At 59.6% G+C, this 16385-nt stretch overlaps 2 protein-coding genes and 1 long non-coding RNA gene across 7 annotated transcripts in view; 2 read left to right on the top strand and 1 right to left on the bottom strand.

Moving 5' to 3' along the window:
* The window catches only part of WWP2 (WW domain containing E3 ubiquitin protein ligase 2), a 31747-nt gene extending 21450 nt beyond the window's left edge, over window positions 1–10297 (top strand). For 3 of the 5 annotated variants that reach the window (XM_066327377.1, XM_066327374.1, XM_066327379.1), the window contains 14 exons: window positions 1776–1830; window positions 3167–3248; window positions 3498–3629; window positions 3741–3819; window positions 3924–3995; window positions 4119–4207; window positions 5159–5318; window positions 6227–6360; window positions 6456–6596; window positions 7111–7231; window positions 7494–7598; window positions 7683–7779; window positions 8569–8641; window positions 8757–10297. In XM_066327377.1, the coding sequence (XP_066183474.1) occupies window positions 1776–1830; window positions 3167–3248; window positions 3498–3629; window positions 3741–3819; window positions 3924–3995; window positions 4119–4207; window positions 5159–5318; window positions 6227–6360; window positions 6456–6596; window positions 7111–7231; window positions 7494–7598; window positions 7683–7779; window positions 8569–8641; window positions 8757–8856 (1440 nt within the window). In that variant the 3' untranslated portion in view covers window positions 8857–10297. The remainder of the gene's footprint in view (window positions 1–1775; window positions 1831–3166; window positions 3249–3497; window positions 3630–3740; window positions 3820–3923; window positions 3996–4118; window positions 4208–5158; window positions 5319–6226; window positions 6361–6455; window positions 6597–7110; window positions 7232–7493; window positions 7599–7682; window positions 7780–8568; window positions 8642–8756) is intronic. The other 2 variants (XM_066327375.1, XM_066327378.1) reach the window with 1 other exon arrangement.
* PSMD7 (proteasome 26S subunit, non-ATPase 7) lies at window positions 10247–13477 on the bottom strand. Its single transcript, XM_066327380.1, has 7 exons — window positions 13319–13477; window positions 12746–12837; window positions 12393–12485; window positions 11834–11931; window positions 11486–11566; window positions 10855–10946; window positions 10247–10735 (listed from the first exon to the last, which is right to left on the bottom strand). The coding sequence occupies exons 1-7, from the start codon at window positions 13390–13392 to the stop codon at window positions 10297–10299; spliced, it is 969 nt and encodes a 322-aa protein (XP_066183477.1). The 5' UTR covers window positions 13393–13477; the 3' UTR covers window positions 10247–10296.
* Window positions 13478–13551: 74 nt separating this feature from the next.
* The window catches only part of LOC136366293 (uncharacterized), a 38236-nt gene continuing 35402 nt past the window's right edge, over window positions 13552–16385 (top strand). The window contains exon 1 of the long non-coding RNA XR_010744504.1: window positions 13552–13618. This is a non-coding gene — a long non-coding RNA (uncharacterized lncRNA). The remainder of the gene's footprint in view (window positions 13619–16385) is intronic.

The raw sequence follows: 16385 nt of genomic DNA, 5'->3' as shown, positions 1-16385 counted from the left end.
GTGAACAGCTGCGGAGGGAAGGTGGGACAGGGACCAACTTCTCAGTGACTTTTATCTCCTCAGAGATAAAAGCCAGGAGTCCCAGCTGGGACCGGAGTGCGCTCAGGGCTCCATGGAGGAGCTGGGAGGGGGTGTAGTGCAAAGCTCGTTCTCTGTGGGGCACACCGGGGCCGCTGCGGGGCTGCGGGAGCAGCTCGGCCCCTTTCCTCCCCCGGCTGTCCCTCCCTGGGTGTCTGTCCAGCCCTCCCCAGCCTCGCAGGCAGAGCTGGAGCCCCATCTCGGTGCGGGGCTGCCCGGGGAGGGTTTCTCTGTGCCGTGCCCCGCGGGCTCGGGCCGGTCCCTGCTCCCTGCCAGCGCCAGCCCTGGAGCTGCTCCAGATCTGCGACTGCCGAGGGAGGGACTCGGCCTCCAAATTTAGCCTGATGAAACCATTGTACTTTTCGTTTCGAGCTCTGCTGCCAGCACTGATGGCTCCTGCTCTGCCTGCTGCCCCACGGGGGCTTTCTGCTTGCCTTGCCCCCGCCTCCAGCATCCCTGTGCCCTCCGTGCTGGAGGAATGATGGGGGGTGATGAGCAGAGCCTGGAAAAGGCACGGTTTGGGGGCTCGGGTGAAGCCACTCTCCCAGCAGCTGCCCCAGTGCCACGTCCTTTGCAGAAGGGTGTGTGGCACGGGGGCCGGGCTGTGCCCGGGGGCTGCAGGAGCTGCCCGGATTTCTGCCCTGGGAGATGTAATTAGCTGTTTGGAGGTGCCAGTGAGGTGGTGGCCCCGGACAGGACTCAGCTGTGAGTGTGGGCAGCCTGTCCCGGCGGGGAGGGAGCGGACACTGCCCCGGGACACTGCCCCGGGTCTGAGCCGTGCCAGTCCTGGCGCAGGTCAGGGGACAAAGCTCGGAGGGGCACAGACTGTGCCGGGCCACTCTCGGGGTGCTGGGCTGCCACCAGCTCTACCCAGCCGGGTTTTGGTGCCTTTCTGGGAGTGGGGGGCCCTGGCACCCCGAGCTGCCCCTGCTTCCAGCGGCTCTGGGCACCGTCTGACCGGGATCCAGCCCGGCACGGGGAGCTGGGACACAGCCCCCCTCCAGCAGATGGGTTTTTACCTTTCTGCTAACATTTCTTATTTAACCCTTCAAAGCACTGCCAGCCCTGCAGCCCGGGGACCCTCCGTGGGCAGGGAGGCCGTGGTGAGAAAGGGGCTTTGTGCGGGGCTGGCTGCATCCTGCACCCCGGCCCTGCCCGCCCAGGAGAGGAGAGGAGAGGAGAGGAGAGGAGGGGGCCGCCAGCCCGCCAGGAAGCGCGGGGCGTGGACAGCGCTTGTGGGAATGATTTCATTGGAAAGGCCTGCGATATTTTTTCCCCTCTTGTGTGTGGTTCTTGGAGGAGGCTGGAGGTGTATGTGGAGGGGACGCCGAGCAGCCGCGCACGTCCGGAGCCCTCCGGGGCCGTCCTGCTGCCCTCGGCCAGCACAGCCCCTGTGCCTGCCCCAGCTCCTGCTTAGGCTGAGCTTTTGGGGTTTTTTTCCCCCCTTTTTTCTTCCTTTTTTTGATTTTTTTTTAAATTTGCTTTTCCCTCCTTTTTTTTTTTTTTTTTTTGGTTTTGTTTCTTTTTTTAACTCCCTTTGCGTGTGCAGTTTTTTTTTTTTTTAGTTCCCTGGGAGCTGTGGGCCAAGGAGAGGCGAGTGGAAGCGGGGCTGGCCAGCTCACCTCTGTGTTCTGCTCCTCCCAGCCATCCCGGCTCTGGGGTTTATTCCGTGTTTTTGCTCTCTCTGTTGTCTCTAGTCCTCCGGAGCCCCGTCCGACAATGATCCTCTGGGGCCCCTTCCTCCCGGCTGGGGTAAGTACTGCACTGCCTCACCTGCCCCTGCATGGCCCCCGGGGACACTCCTGTCACCTGCAGCACCCTGCCATCCCTGGCACTGCTGGGAAGGGTGATGGGTGACTCCAGCGCTCGGCTGCACGTGGGGCTGAGGCTGCCTGTGACTAGCACCATCTCTGATGTGAGATTCAGCTCTTTTTCCCCCTTTTTTCCCATTTTCCTGGAGGAGTTCCCAGCCTCTCTCAGCTGCTGAATGCAGAATTGTGATTGTTCTTTGGATTGGGGAAGATCCCCAGCTTGGGGAGTGAAGTCCTTGCTTGTCCCTGGACCTCTCTGGGGAGCAGGGATCTGTCCCACGGTTTTGCTGCCTCCTGGGATGCTCTGCCTGGGTCTGGGGCAGGGCTGGGAGCTGGCAGGAGCAGAGCTGCTCATCCCCACATGGCTCAGGCACTGTGTGCTGGGACATTTTGAAAAGTCCCTGTGCCACCCCCAGGGCAGAGAGATCCCCTCCATGGTGAGAGCATCCCTGGACAGGGCAGGCTGGGCTGTGCTGTGCCAGAGAGAGCAGGAGAAGGGGTAAATCCGGGAGCCTGGAGCAGGACAGAGGGGCCAAGGCTGCTCGGGCAGTCAGCAGGGGCAGAGTGCCTCGATGGGGTGCTGCTGGAGCCTTTACTGGGTGTCCCACCTCCCACCAGCAAGGAGAAGGGACCCATCCCAGTGCCAGCTGGGGAGGCACAGCTCTGCGTGGGCCCGGGGTGGGGGTCCCCAGGATGGGTGGGATCCCTGGGATGGATGCAGTCCATCATTTGAGGGCTGCTGCCCACAGTCCAGGAGTGAGATGGAGCGAGGGGCTGGCGCTGGCCACAAGGGTGACAGGGAGGTGACAGGGTGTCCCTGCCTGCGTGGTGCAGGGCTGAGCAGCACATGGAGGAGGTGCAGGGCACACACAGTGTGCAGGAGGTGTGTGCAGGGCTGGCTGGGGTGTGCAGTGGAGCTGTGTTGTGCCTGTGTGCAGCACAGGGAGGGTGTGTGTGCTCACACACGTGTGCACGGGAGCCAGGCCATGCAGGGACTTTGGGAAAGCGCTTGTGGACCCACGTGGAGGGATACTGCTGGTGTCCCTGGAGGGGCTGTGTGTGGCCTGGCAGTGCTGGCCTCTGCCCTGGCACCTCTCTCACGCTGGCACTGCCAGGCTGAGGCAGCTCGGGCACGTGGAAGGAATGTGGGGTTTATCCTGCCTTCTCCAAACGAGCCAGGGAGGTGGGATGGGGGAGCTGACAAATTTCCTGTGAGCTGGGGAAGGGAGGGCTGTTCCCAGGCCTCCAGCTAACGCTCCCTCTCCCTTTTCTCCTAGAGAAGAGACAGGACAATGGGCGAGTGTATTACGTGAACCACAACACCCGCACCACGCAGTGGGAAGACCCTCGCACGCAGGGGTAGGCGGCTGTGGGGGAGCAGGCTTTGGGAAGGTGCAGCTCTCCAGGGGGTGGCCGGCTCTGAGGCCGTGTGTCCACAGATGGAGAGTGAAGCTCTGACGGTGCCGTGGCCGGAGCACTGCCCGGGCAGGACTCCTCTCCCAGGGGTGGACAGTCCCACGCCATGGATCCTTCCTTTTGCCTGGCACAGAGCTGTAGTTGAGGGGGGGACTGCCCAAAAGGCTTGTCTGCTGAGCCCTCCCTTGCCAGCAGGATGATCCAGGAGCCGCCACTGCCGCCGGGCTGGGAGATGAAGTACACCAACGAGAGCGTGCGGTACTTCGTGGACCACAACACCCGCACCACCACCTTCAAGGACCCGCGCCCGGGCTTCGAGTCTGGGTAAGGCCTGAGCAGGGGCCCTGGGCTCGGGTGGGCTCTGGCAGAGGGGAGCTGCACCCCGTGACCCTGCTGGGGGCTGCTCGGGTGTGACGAGGCCCCGCTCTTTGGCAGGAGCAAGCACGGCGGCTCCCCGGGCGCCTACGACCGGAGCTTTCGCTGGAAGTACCACCAGTTCCGCTTCCTCTGCCACGTGAGTAGGGCGGCCGTGGGCAGCTGTGTGGGTGCCCTGAGCCCTGTGGGCAGCTGTGGGCGAGGAGAGCCTCACACAGCCCCGTGCTTTTGCCCTGCCTGCAGTCTAACGCGCTGCCCAGCCACGTGAAGATCAGCGTCTCTCGGCAGACGCTCTTCGAGGACTCCTTCCAGCAGGTAGCGGGGTGCTGGGGCCAGGGGAGCGGGCAGGAGTGTGGGGCTGGCCCTCAGGAGTGTGGGGCTGGCCCTCAGGAGGGGAGCCAGCCCCAGCCGTGGTGACAGTGCCCTGCTGGTCCCCAGATCATGAACATGAAGCCGTACGACCTGCGGCGCCGCCTCTACATCATCATGCGAGGGGAGGAGGGCCTGGACTACGGTGGCATTGCCAGGTGAGCTGGGCCACAGGGCCCTGCCCTGCCTGTGCCCTGCGGGCAGCACAGGCGTAAGGCAGCTACACCTGGGGCTCCCAGCCCTTAAGCAGAGGAGTCCAGGGGCATTCCGGTGGGAAACTGGGTTTTCGGAGTGGTGGAACACCCTGAAAACATCACGCCAGCCTGTCCCTGGCAGTGAGAGCACAGGGGACCCAGCTGGGGCTCCCCTGCTGCCCCCAGTTGTGGGGGTGACGGGCTGAGTGGCCTCGTCTCCCTGCAGGAAACAGGCCCTGGTGTTCCCAGACAGTCAGGTTGTGCTGGGGCAGACAGGGTGTGATGTTTGCTGCAGCCGTGCTGCTGCCCTGGGATGGTGTTACCACAGGCCACGGGCTGTGGCTTGGCTGGAGGGGGTCCTGTGTCCCTGTGAGCCCCCTCTGGCTCACCTGGGCCATCTCCTTGGAGCTGTGTCCCTGCCTGCTGCCCTCTGTGGGGCTGCTGCCCCGGCTCCTGCTCCTGCTCCACCTCTCTCCGTGTCCTGCCAGTGGTTTTACCCTATGGTAGGTTACGTCATGCTGTTCTACCACAGGGTAGAACCACGGACGGGATGCCGGGGCTGCCTCCACGTCCGAGGATTCCTGTCTGCCTGCACGGCCCGGGGAGCAAAGGCAGGATGGTGCTGGCCCGAGCCTGCCGTGGGGCTCCCGGGGCAGCGTGTGCGGAGGGGCTGGGTGCGCTGGGGGCTGTGTGTGGGTGGGACAGCCCAGCTGGCACTGTGGGTGGCACTTGCCGAGGTTCCTGGTGCTCTCGGCGGGGGCTGCGGCGAGCCGGCGTCTCCAGAAACACCTCACAAACCCCACACAGCACCCCAGGGAGGGCAGCCCCCTCACCCCGTCACACCAGTGACTGCTGGGACACGCGCTGTCCCCTCCCCGAGCTGCTTGTCACCGCGCTCCCCTTGTCTCATCCCAGGGAGTGGTTCTTCCTCCTGTCCCACGAGGTGCTCAACCCCATGTACTGCCTCTTCGAGTACGCGGGCAAGAACAACTACTGCCTGCAGATCAACCCCGCCTCGTCCATCAACCCCGACCACCTCACCTACTTCCGCTTCATCGGCCGCTTCATCGCCATGGTGAGAGCCTGGGGCTCTGTGTCCCCTGGGGAGCAGGGACAGGGCTCCGCAGGGCAAGGGACAGCTCCACGAGCCGTGGCTGTGCTGGGCTCCGCGCTGCCGCCCTCCCTGAGCCCCTCTCGCCCACCTGTGGGTCAGGGGGAGATGGGCCTCCGAGGGGCTGCTGCGGGGAGATGCGTTGTAAATCCACGGGATGCCTGTGGGGCCAGAGGAGACCTGGTTTCCCAGGACTTGTGCCGGGGATAGATGGCTCCAGGTCTTTGGCTGTCACCCCAGGTGCTGTCGGGTCTGCAGCTCCAGGGACTATTTTTAGTCGCAGCAGTGTGAGATTTTCCAGCTGCCCGAGCTCCGGAGCAGCTCCTCCCGGTGTCTGGGATTGCTGAAGGCCGGCGTGCCCCGGGCTGGCGGGGGGCTGCCGGGGCTCCCTGAGCCCGGGGAGGGGTCCCTGGCCCGCAGCCCCGCGGGGTGTGAGCGGGGGCGGCCCCGGCCCCGCTGTCCTGCCCTGCCCTGCCCTGCCCCGCCTCGCAGGATACCAATAAAACCCCAGACTATTACTCACCGCTGGGCCGTTCTAGACAAGCGTCTGCATTATTTTTGGCTGCCTTTGCCTCGGGGCTCCTGGAAGCCAGGGATTCAGGGAAGCCACAGCACAGCTCTGTTTAAACAAGTGCTCTTAATAGAGCTGTGAGGGGAGAGGGAGATGCAGTGGAATTTGCGGTGGAGAGGGAGAGGGGCTGCAGCCCACCCGACCCGGGGAGCGCTGTTGGGGCAGCCCACCCTTCCCCTCCATGTGTGCCGGCCAGGAGCAGGCACCGCAGCTCAGGAACCCCTGGGTGAGTCCCTTCTGCCCCGGGGTGGGGCATTATCTCGCCCCAGGGCTGTGTCCCAAGGTCCCCTCCCTGCCACAGGCCCTGTACCACGGGAAGTTCATCGACACGGGCTTCACGCTGCCCTTCTACAAACGGATGCTGAACAAGCGCCCGACGCTGAAGGACCTGGAGTCCATCGACCCCGAGTTCTACAACTCCATCGTCTGGACCAAGTGGGTGTCCTGCAGTGCTCCTGCAGAGCTGTCCCCACAGCCCCCGGCTGCTGCTGGGTGCCTCCGTCAGGAGTGACAGCCCGGTGTCCCCGCAGGGAGAACAGCCTGGAGGAGTGCGGCCTGGAGCTGTACTTCATCCAGGACATGGAGATCCTGGGCAAGGTGACCACCCACGAGCTGAAGGAGGGCGGTGAGAGCATCCGTGTGACGGAGGAGAACAAGGAGGAGTACATCATGTGAGTGGCTGCGCCGAGGGTCCTGTGGGGCCCCCGCCCCCAGCGGCGGCAGGGGTGGGACCGTGGGCTTTGGGACGTGGCCTCTTCCCTGGGCTACGTGGCCTGTGACAGGGCCGGGCTCTGCTGCGGTCTGGATTGCTGCGGGCTGGGCAGTTGCCAGTACTTTCAGGAAAAAGGAGAGGGGAGAGAGGCTGAGGCTGCTCTCCCGTCCCATGGCTGTTCCCCCTGCCTGCCTGGGGGCTGCCAGGGCCAGCTCGGCTCCAGCCAGGGGATGTGGTTTGCACCCCTGGAGCTCCTAAGGCTGCTGTGGGGGCTGAACGCTGCTCGTGGCTTTGGGGGCAGGGACAGAAAGCCACCGGTGGGAGTTGAGGGGAGCCCTGGTGCTTTGAGGGAGCCCCTCTCCCAGTCCCCACACTCCCGGGGCCCTCCCTGCTGGTGGGAGGGATCCTGGGCTTTCCCCGTGCCAGGCCAGCAGCGCTCTGTGGCTCTGTGCCCACCCCGTCTGCCTCCCCAGGCTGCTGACAGACTGGAGGTTCACACGGGGCGTGGAGGAGCAGACCAAGGCGTTCCTGGACGGCTTCAACGAGGTGGTGCCGCTGGAGTGGCTGCGCTACTTCGATGAGAAGGAGCTGGAGGTGAGCCGGCTCCTGGGCTGGGCATGTGGCTGGGAAGTGGCACGTGGTGGCCCTGCTCAGGCTCTGTGCCCACTGGCTCTGCTGCTGAGGGTGCAGCCCTGGGTGTTGGATCTGGGGTGGCTCCTTGGGTCCATTCCTCCTTGCATCGAGGAGTTCGTCCCAGACACCTCAGTGCTGGCACCTTGGCCAGGTGAAGGCTGGCACCAGAGGGGTTGGTGCTCAGGGCCCTGTCTGTCCCCTGCTGAGTGTCCCCTGTCCCCAGCTGATGCTGTGCGGGATGCAGGAGATCGACATGAACGACTGGCAGAAAAATACCATCTACAGGCACTACACCAAGAACAGCAAACAGATCCAGTGGTTCTGGCAGGTCAGTGTGAGCCCAGCCCAGGCCGTGGGGTGCTCATCCCGCAGGATGGGGCCGGGATCCCACTCAGCTGCTGCCTTCCTGCAGGTGGTGAAGGAGATGGACAACGAGAAGAGGATCCGGCTGCTGCAGTTTGTGACGGGGACGTGCCGCCTGCCCGTCGGGGGCTTTGCCGAGCTCATCGGTGTGTCCTGGGGCCGGGGGTCCTCCCTGTCCCTGTCCCTGTCCCTGTCCCTGTCCCTGTCCCTGTCCCTGTCCCTGTCCCTGTCCCCGTCCCCACACACAGCACGTGGCAGCACGTGAGGTCTGAGCACAGGGATCCCCTCTGCTGTTGTGTCACTTCCAGACACGTTCTTTGGCCCTGACTGTCCTGCCAGGGTTAACTTTGTCAGGCTGGTTTGTGATCTCAGTCTGAATGAGATTGGATTTCTGATTCAATTTTGGTTCTTGTGCGACAAAGCCTCTTTTTCAGAAAACCACAGTGTGGTTCCACTTATCCGTTAATTTACTGCTTTTGGGGGCCCATACCAGCCTTTCCCTGACTTTCCTGGCATTCATGTCAGGCCAATGAGCCTGCTTTACCCACTCAGTTTTCTTGCTGGCCTATTAGCTTTTTCCACCCCCTGGAACCTCTCCAGCATTCCCAGTGTGTTAAAAAGCCACCTCAGTGACTCAGACTTCCTATGCCAGGTCCTTTAAAACTCTTGGACGGACTTGCACAATCCTGAGGGTTTAGAGATCAGTGAGTTTTAGCACTTGCTTTGGAACCACGGTGCTCAGAGATGTGGTGCTCTTGCCCCTCTGTGCTTCTTTGTTTATAGAACATCCTCTCTGCACACAGGCAGGGACTGCTGCCATGGATTGATGCCCCTGGGGTCGTAGGGCCGTGACGGTGGATCTCAGTGTGTGTGGGAGGGGTTTCTTTTTCAGCTCCTGCTCAGATAAAGAGCTTTGCTGTGCTCATCATTAACAGGCAGCAACGGCCCCCAGAAGTTCTGCATCGATAAAGTTGGCAAAGAGACGTGGCTGCCGCGGAGCCACACGTGGTAAGTGCCTGTCCCCGGGGTGAGGGGGCCCGGGGGGGCTCCGTGGGGCTGCAGGGGGCTCTGGGCTGTGCTGTCCTGTGCCCTGGGCCTGGCCCAGCCTCCCCTCTGTCCCCAGCTTCAACCGCCTGGACCTCCCTCCCTACAAGAGCTACGAACAGCTGAAGGAGAAGCTGCTTTACGCCATCGAGGAGACGGAAGGCTTCGGACAGGAGTGATGGAGCCGTGGGGCGTTCCCGGGCTCTGCCCAGGGCCCAGCCTGCCCGGGATGTGCACAGCCCCTACGGACACCTTGGCTCCTGTGCCTGGGCCAGGTCTGCGCTGACACGGCCCCGGGGGAACGGGGCTGTGTTTCCCTCCCTGAGGAAATCCGAGGTGTGGTGGAGAGGAGGACACAAGGGCTTGGCTCACCGGGGCTGGCACAGGGCGCTCCCCGGCCCCACCTGCACACAGTTACGTGTTGGGTAGAGGCTCTTCTTCCCCCTCGTGTTTTCTTTCACGCCTTTTCATGGCAGTTTGGTAGTGGCAAGTGAGGGGGAAAACGGCTCTCAGATTGACTTCTGGGCTCCATCCTGCACCCAGCACTCAGCAACAGTGACAGGGACCCCCGAGACGATGCTTTTGAGGGGCTCTTGTGCCCCAGCACAGCCCCTCCCAGGCCGGCTGGAGCCGGAGCCTGGCTGTGTGTCCCCGTGTGCAGCCCGTGGGCCCAGGGCAGCTGTGGTTCCTGCTCGGAGCTGGTGCTCCACGGCGGCCCCGGGGGCTCCGGGCGCTGCCAGCCTTCGCTGGGATCCTGGGTGCTGCCACTCTCCTGTGCTCCCTCTGCTGCCGGACACGCTGCGGTGAGGCCACCAGCGCCGGGATGTCGCCTCTGTCCCCGCCCCGTGTCTGTGTCCTGTGGAGAGGGAGGGACCCCGGGGACACGGGACCCCGCAGCGGCCCCGGGCTGGGCCGGGCCGGTTCCGCACGGCCCCGCGGCTTCAGTGTGCAATAAACGACAAAGCAGCTGCCGAGGTGTGCCTGTGCTGCATCCCTGCGTGTGTCCTGGCTCCCTGTGTGTGTGTGCTGGAGCCCCGTGCCTGTCCTCGGTCCCCGTGTGTCCCCCAGGGCCACGGCGGCAGCCGGAGCTCAGCGCTGGGATCACAAATCCCGTGGATTTGGTCCCTGTCTGCTCTCGGGGGTGATGTCCCCAGAGCCCTCCCCGGGCTCACAGCCTCCTGCAGCCCCCAGAGCTGCCTGGTCCTAGCCAGGGGTGACAGGGCCACCGGCAGTGTCCCCAGGGAGGCGCAGAGCTGTGACAGCAGTGACAACATCCCAGCCGTGCCACACCCTGCGGCCTGGGGCACAGAGCCAGTTCAACACAGGCACGGCTGCCGTGCACAGAATTGGCCGATGGCAAAAGGAGTAGCTGTGGAACACGGGAATATGCTCAGCGAGAGCTGAGTGTGACTGAGCTGAGGCCTCAACACCCCCAAAGACACGCCGGGGGAAGGAAAAGTGCTGTATGACAGTATTACCAAATCAAAAGCCTCCACAGAGCTCCCCTCAGCCCTGCCTGGGTGAGGACGAGCAGAGTGCTGAGCACCAGAGAAGACCCAGCACCAAGGATTTAGTTTACAAGATTTTTAATTTAAAAATAAAAAAAAAACCTACACCTTTTACTTTTTCTCCTTTTTCTCCTCTTTCTTGCCATCGCTCTTCTCCTTGTCCTTCTCCTTCTCGTCTTTCCTCTCCTTTTTACTTTCTTCTTTCTCCTGCCCTTCCTTCTTCTCCGCGTCCCTGTTGGCAATCTTGTTGTTGATGAGGTTGTGCAGGGCCACGACGGAGCGGATGAGCGAGGCCAGGTACACCACCACCATCTGGTCGTTGGTCTTCAGGTAGAAGGCCTTGACAAACTCCTGCAGGTTCACGTCTGGGAGCAGGTTGAAGACGTCCTGGAGGTGGTAGATGATCTGGTGGTTGATGGGGAGTTTGCCCAGGGCTACTTTCTCCAGGTAGCTCCTGACGTCCAGAAGCTTGGAGTTGAGTCCCTTCAGGCCATGGACCTGGTTTGTGATGCGCTGGGACAGCGTGCCCACCGTGGTGTCCTTGATGTCCCTGGAAGGCACAGAGTGGGGGTTAGAAGCTCGCTGTGCTGGGCCCTATCCAGCTGAGAGCCAGCAGGGCAGGGATAAATCCAGGCTCCAGGTTGATGCTGTGTTTAACCTGCCCCTCACCTCAGCAGGTGCTCCACACCCACTTCCTCGGCCTCCTCGGCCCCGATCTCGCTCGTCACGTGCTCAAAGGTCTTGGAGGTGGGGGTGCCATCCTACAGGGACACACAAACTGGGGAGTTCAGCCAGGGCACGAGGGGTGGCACCAAGGGGACAGGAAAGGCAGCCCTACACAGCCCACAAGGCATCTGAGGGCTGCGGTGTGAGCTGGCACGTCCTCGATTTAATCAGTGTCACCCACTGCCCCAGCAATCTCTCCTGCTCTGGGTAACTTCCCATTTCTGCACTTTGCTGGCCTCTGCCCAGGGGGAGCAATGGAAATTTGAAATATCACAGTAATTTCTCTCTTCTCTGATCCAACCTCACTGCATTCTGGGAGAGCAGCTCCTGCTCTGTACTGAAGGCCTCGGAAAGGCAAAAAGGTCCAATCCTTTATGTGCATCCAGAATTAATTAAAATGCAACAACCAGAGTGACTCACTGCTGGGTGTTGTTTGTCTGCATGGGGCTCAGGGAGGAGTGAGCTGCTCAGTGACTGGGCACACCTGGGCACACCTGCAGCCAGTGACACCCAGGAGTGCCAGCCTCCAGCTGCCCCCAGCTGTCACTGTGACACTTCACAGCGTGACACTCACGTCATGAACCTCCTCCACGGAGATGTAGGCTTCTGTGGGCAGCCCCAGGTCCTTTGGCTTCACGTCAATGATCACCAGCACCTCGGGGAGAAAGAAAACGTGCAGAAAACTGGATTTCAGTCAAGGAGTAGGAAAGAAATACCCAAGCCAGCTCTTCCCTCCTCAGCACAAGGCTGCTCAGAGGGGTGACCTCAGGCACTGAGACAGTGACTCAAGAAACTCCTGATCCCAGTTCCTCAATCACAGCCAGCATGCTGTGTCACCAGCAAAAGAGGTGGGGTACAAGGCGTCCCTTTTAGGGAAAGAGAGAGAAGAAGAACTGCAGAGGCCAAAGGTGGCCCCACTTACAGAGTTGGGGCAGTATCTCTTCATCAGTTCGTTGATGGCGATGTCGTTCTTGTGCAGCTTGGGGCCCGTGTGGTACCAGCCCACGATTCTTTCTCTGGCTGAGCAAAAGCAGAAAGGGTTTGGGGTCAGAACCATGGGCAGAGACTGGCTGGGCTGGTGGAGGGAGAGTCTGAGCTGTGTGGAGGAGAGGGAAGTGGATGACAAGGCTCTGGCTTGAGCAGTGACCACGCTACCTCATCACTGTTACTGACCCACAGCTTTTCTGCTGGCCCCTTCACTGGGTAATTAACAGCCTCTGTTAATTGTGTCGCTCTCAGGGCCCCATAGCCTGCACCTCTGACATCTCAAGATGCAAGCCCCAGCCCTGAAGGGTTCAAACAGCCTGGATGTGGGACAGGGTGAGTGCAGAACATGGTGGTGGTGCTGGCTGATGAGGGACTCCGTGATCTTACAGGTCTTTTCCCACCCCAAAGATTCTGTGATTAATAACAATTCCCTTTTCCACAGCCCTGAAAGTTTTGGGGAGTGTATCCCTGACTGTCAGAAGATCTCAACTCACCATTAACCTTTTTAAACATTCCATACATGTTCTCCAGATAGTCGTGGTCCAGGAACCACACGGTATCATCCTTGTCATCCTCATCAAAGGGAACTGGGAAGAAAACAGAACACCAGCCTTTAAGAATCCAACTTCCTGAATTGAAATGTTTATCAAGATGCTCTGGGTTTGGGTATTTTTGGCTGCTAAAGGAGAGTGAGGTTTACTTAGGGGTGTTAACAGCAGTTTGAATTGTTGTTGGATATGGGGTGATTTGTACATGGATGGATCGAGGGTTTCTTCAAAAACCCCAACACAATCCAACCACTAAATAATTCAGTGCCTTTGGAGAAGCACAGGACACTTGGACTCACCTGCAAAACTGTTGGACACATCCAGGATCTTCTTCTGCCAGGAGCCCAGCAGCACTCCAACCACTCGCTTCTGATTTCCCACTTTTCCTATTCTGAAAGGAAACCCGACTGTCGGTCCCTGCCACAGCCGGGGAGGGAGGAGCCCGGCCCGTGTCGGGGGTGGCAGAGAGGAGGGTTACGGTTGTGTTATCACGGCTCGTGTTTACAGCCGCAAAAGGCCGTCCCGGTGTCCGCGGAACCGAAGCCTGTCCCCAGGGACGGGCCCATGTCACTCACGGGGGACGAGACCCCAAACTGGCTGCGAACAGCGAGCAGCGACCGACCCCAGTGTCACCCACCGCGGGCCCGGCCACCTCCTGCGGTTCAGGGGTTTATTTTTGCCTCTGAAACCGCTCGGCAGCAGCGGGAAGGAGCGGAATTCAGCCCAAATCAGCCGGGGTGCCGGCCGAGCCCCCTCCGGCCCCGGGGCCGTCCCGCTCCGCCGGCTCTCCTCCCGGCCCCGGGCTCCTTCAGGGCCCCGCTCCCGGCCCGCCCGTGACTCAGCGCCGCGGCGCCGCTCCCGCCCGGCCGCACCTGTTGAAGTGATCGACGACGCTGAGCAGCACCAGCGGGTGCACGACCACCCTGTCCACGGCCAGCTCCGGCATGGCGCCCGCCCGGCCCGGCCCGGCCCGGCCCAGCTCCGACCGCCCGCGCCCGCACCAGGCCCCGAGCGGCCCCGCGCCCTCAGCCCGCCCCCAGCTCCCGGCGGGCATTGCGCGGGGCGGGGCCGGCGTGCCCGGGGCGGGCCCGCCGCCATCTTGGGAGGGCGCGTTCGCCATCTTTGGAAGGGGGCTCGCCACGTTGGGACGTGACCATCGCCATGCTGAGAAGGTAACGCCGCCATGCTGAGAGGGTAGCGCCGCCATCTTGGGAGGGTGCCGCCGCCATCTTGGGAGGGTGCCGCCGCCATCTTGGGAGGGTAACGCCGCCATCTTGGGAGGGTGCCGCCGCCATCTTGGGAGGGTGCCGCCGCCATCTTGGGGCTGTGGCGTAGCTCCGCCCTGAGGTGGGGAAAGGGCGGGAAGCGGGCGGCCCTCAGCGGCGGACCCTGCCCCTTTCCCCCTCACTTTTTCGGCCTTTTCTCCCTCTTTTCCCTCCCCTTTCCCCCTCTTTTCCCTCTTTTTCTCCCCCCTGCCCGTATTAACCCGTCTTTTTAGTGCAAACTGCCCTCAGGGTGTGCCGGTGCTGTCCCTGAGGCCCGGCCCCTCACAGCGCCGTCGTCCCGGAGCCTCAGGGCACAGCAGGAGTCCCGCCACCGCAGCCGTAAAAGTCCGCCAGAATAGGTAGAAATCGTTATCAGTGCTTGGTTTCTTCCCAGGGGCCGTGTCAGGTAAAACCAATCAGCCTCTCAGATTGTGTAGAGTTTTGGTTTTTTTTTTTTTTTTTTGCTGCGTGTAAAGGAGAAACAGGCTCAGGTAAGGCTTTGGAGAAGGGTTTTTGCACCTCAGGAGCAAAACTTGTCAAAAAAGACACAGAGCTTGTCTTTCACACTTTATTTCTAGGGATAAGAAAAAAAAAAAAAAAAAAAAAAAAAAAGGTGTTACCTGAGGCTGTTACTTCAGAGTCTACACGGAGGAATTACTCACATGACAAATATCAGAGTTGTTGAGGGTGATCTCACAGTTTTTAAAGCACTATTATATCCCCTTATTTTTTTATGCTGTTCCCACATGGTTTATGTACATTTCTGTATATAGTGGTAAAATTTTGGTATTTCAGAATACCAAATGGTATTTGGGGTGCAACTGAAGGTTTTGTGGTGCTGTTCAGCATCGTGAAACTTCGGAGATTTTGGCAAAAACAACAATAATTTACAAACCCTTCACAGTCTGAGATATCTCGTGGAGTTTTCAGTTGTTACATCCTTAAGCATCCCTGCTTAAGAAAAAAAAAAAAAAGGAAAAAAAAAAAAAAAAAAAAAAGGTCCCTAGTGGAGTTTTCCGAGGTTTTTCCCAGCAGAGGGAGATATCTGACCGTGGAATTGAGCACAGCCAGGGTCCTTGTCGCTTGTTTTATCAATATACATATAAAACTCAATGTTCAAATTAACTAGTTCAATAAGTAATTTAGCTCATTGATTTTCGGGCATATCCTAAGTGCCATTACAAGCTACGGATATTTTAAATGCCATTACCTAATAGAAGGAACGTTTTAAGCACCTTTTATTGATTTTATTACTGCTTTATTTTGCCGTCTTGGTTTAAAAAATCATTTTAAGCGCTCTGTCATCGAGAAGAAATACACGGCCGGTGCAATATTTCCCAAGGGCCGGTTAAGGAAGAGCTGAGGGATGTCCCCGGCCACCTCACCCGCAGGGCCATGGAAGGGACCTGCCATCCGCTCTTTAAAATGGAACGAGAGATTCCTGCACCATTCGCCGGGCTTTGATTTTGTTGGAAAAACCCCGACCAGTACGCAACCCCCCCAAAAGTTAGACCCAGCTGTTCTCAGAGGTTTAAGAACGCTTTGGAAAACAAGACTAAAGCATCTCAAAGTGGTTTAACAGTCCAGGTGAGGGTTATCAGTGTCAGGCGGCTGTGGCTGTCGCGGTGGGCTGCGGGGCAATGTCCGGCTCCGGGCACAGCTCGGGGGTCCCGGGGGAGCACCACGGACCTGCACCGTCCTGACAGCCCCACGGTGCCCCGATCCTCCTCCTCCTGCCCCGGCTCTCGTCTTTCCCCTCGGCCTGCGGCTGTGCGCCGGGTCACTCTTTCCGCTGGCACAGCGGCCACACCTCTGCAGATGTTCTTTCCAGCGCTGAGAGAGAGATCCGTGCAGCTGGGAAAGATCGATACCTGATACTTTGGATCCTAATCCTAAAGGACTCTCGCTAATGTGCTCCTTTAGTACTGCTTGGGTTTGTTACTAGGGAAAAGCCTTCCTTTATTTTCCCTACGCTCACAGACCAGGTCCACTAGCATGTATTTTCCTAGAGGTACCTTCTCCAATGTGTTTTATCTGTCAGGAGAAGCTGGACTTCCTCCAGACCTGTTGATAGTCTGTCACATAATACCTTTGTGCTCCCAGTTTGAACAGGAAATACATTTATTTCCCTATAAATACATCTAGCTTTGTCCAAATAACTGTAGTTTCCTGTTAAGATTTCCTCAGCCAGGGTGTGCCATAAACTGGTTTAGAAGGAATGATGCTGCCTGGAATTGAGCAAGGATAACACAAGCCATGGAAGCAGAACAGAAAGCCACCACCACATGGATTATGATTTATTTTGACTAAAGTGTAATTCAGTGATGTGCTGACACAGTCCATCAGGGCGTGATGGCCTGAGCCAAGCTGCACTTTGCTTCTGAGCACCTCCAAATAGCCATTTCCCCCTCAAATATCAGTTCTACAATGTCATCTCTAAAGCAAACCATTAAATCTGTAATTATAAACGAGTCTCTTCACTTTCTGATACGGTCTTTCAATATTTGTGTTGTAGTAATTTATTCCTCTGTTTCCCTATCAGGTGCTTGACCAAAGCTGTGTGTAAATATATCTATATATATATATATATGTACATGTAGAAGTCGTTAGTGACTCCATCTGTGAATGTTGTTGCAGTTGCTGCCGGGGGATTTAAGCCCTTTTGTTCCCACCT

The sequence above is a fragment of the Sylvia atricapilla genome, chromosome 12 (genome assembly GCF_009819655.1).
Source record: "Sylvia atricapilla isolate bSylAtr1 chromosome 12, bSylAtr1.pri, whole genome shotgun sequence".
Classification (NCBI taxonomy): Eukaryota; Metazoa; Chordata; class Aves; order Passeriformes; family Sylviidae; genus Sylvia; species Sylvia atricapilla.
Note: the sequence above shows the minus strand (reverse complement) of the source record. Positions and strands in the feature narration are given on the sequence as shown.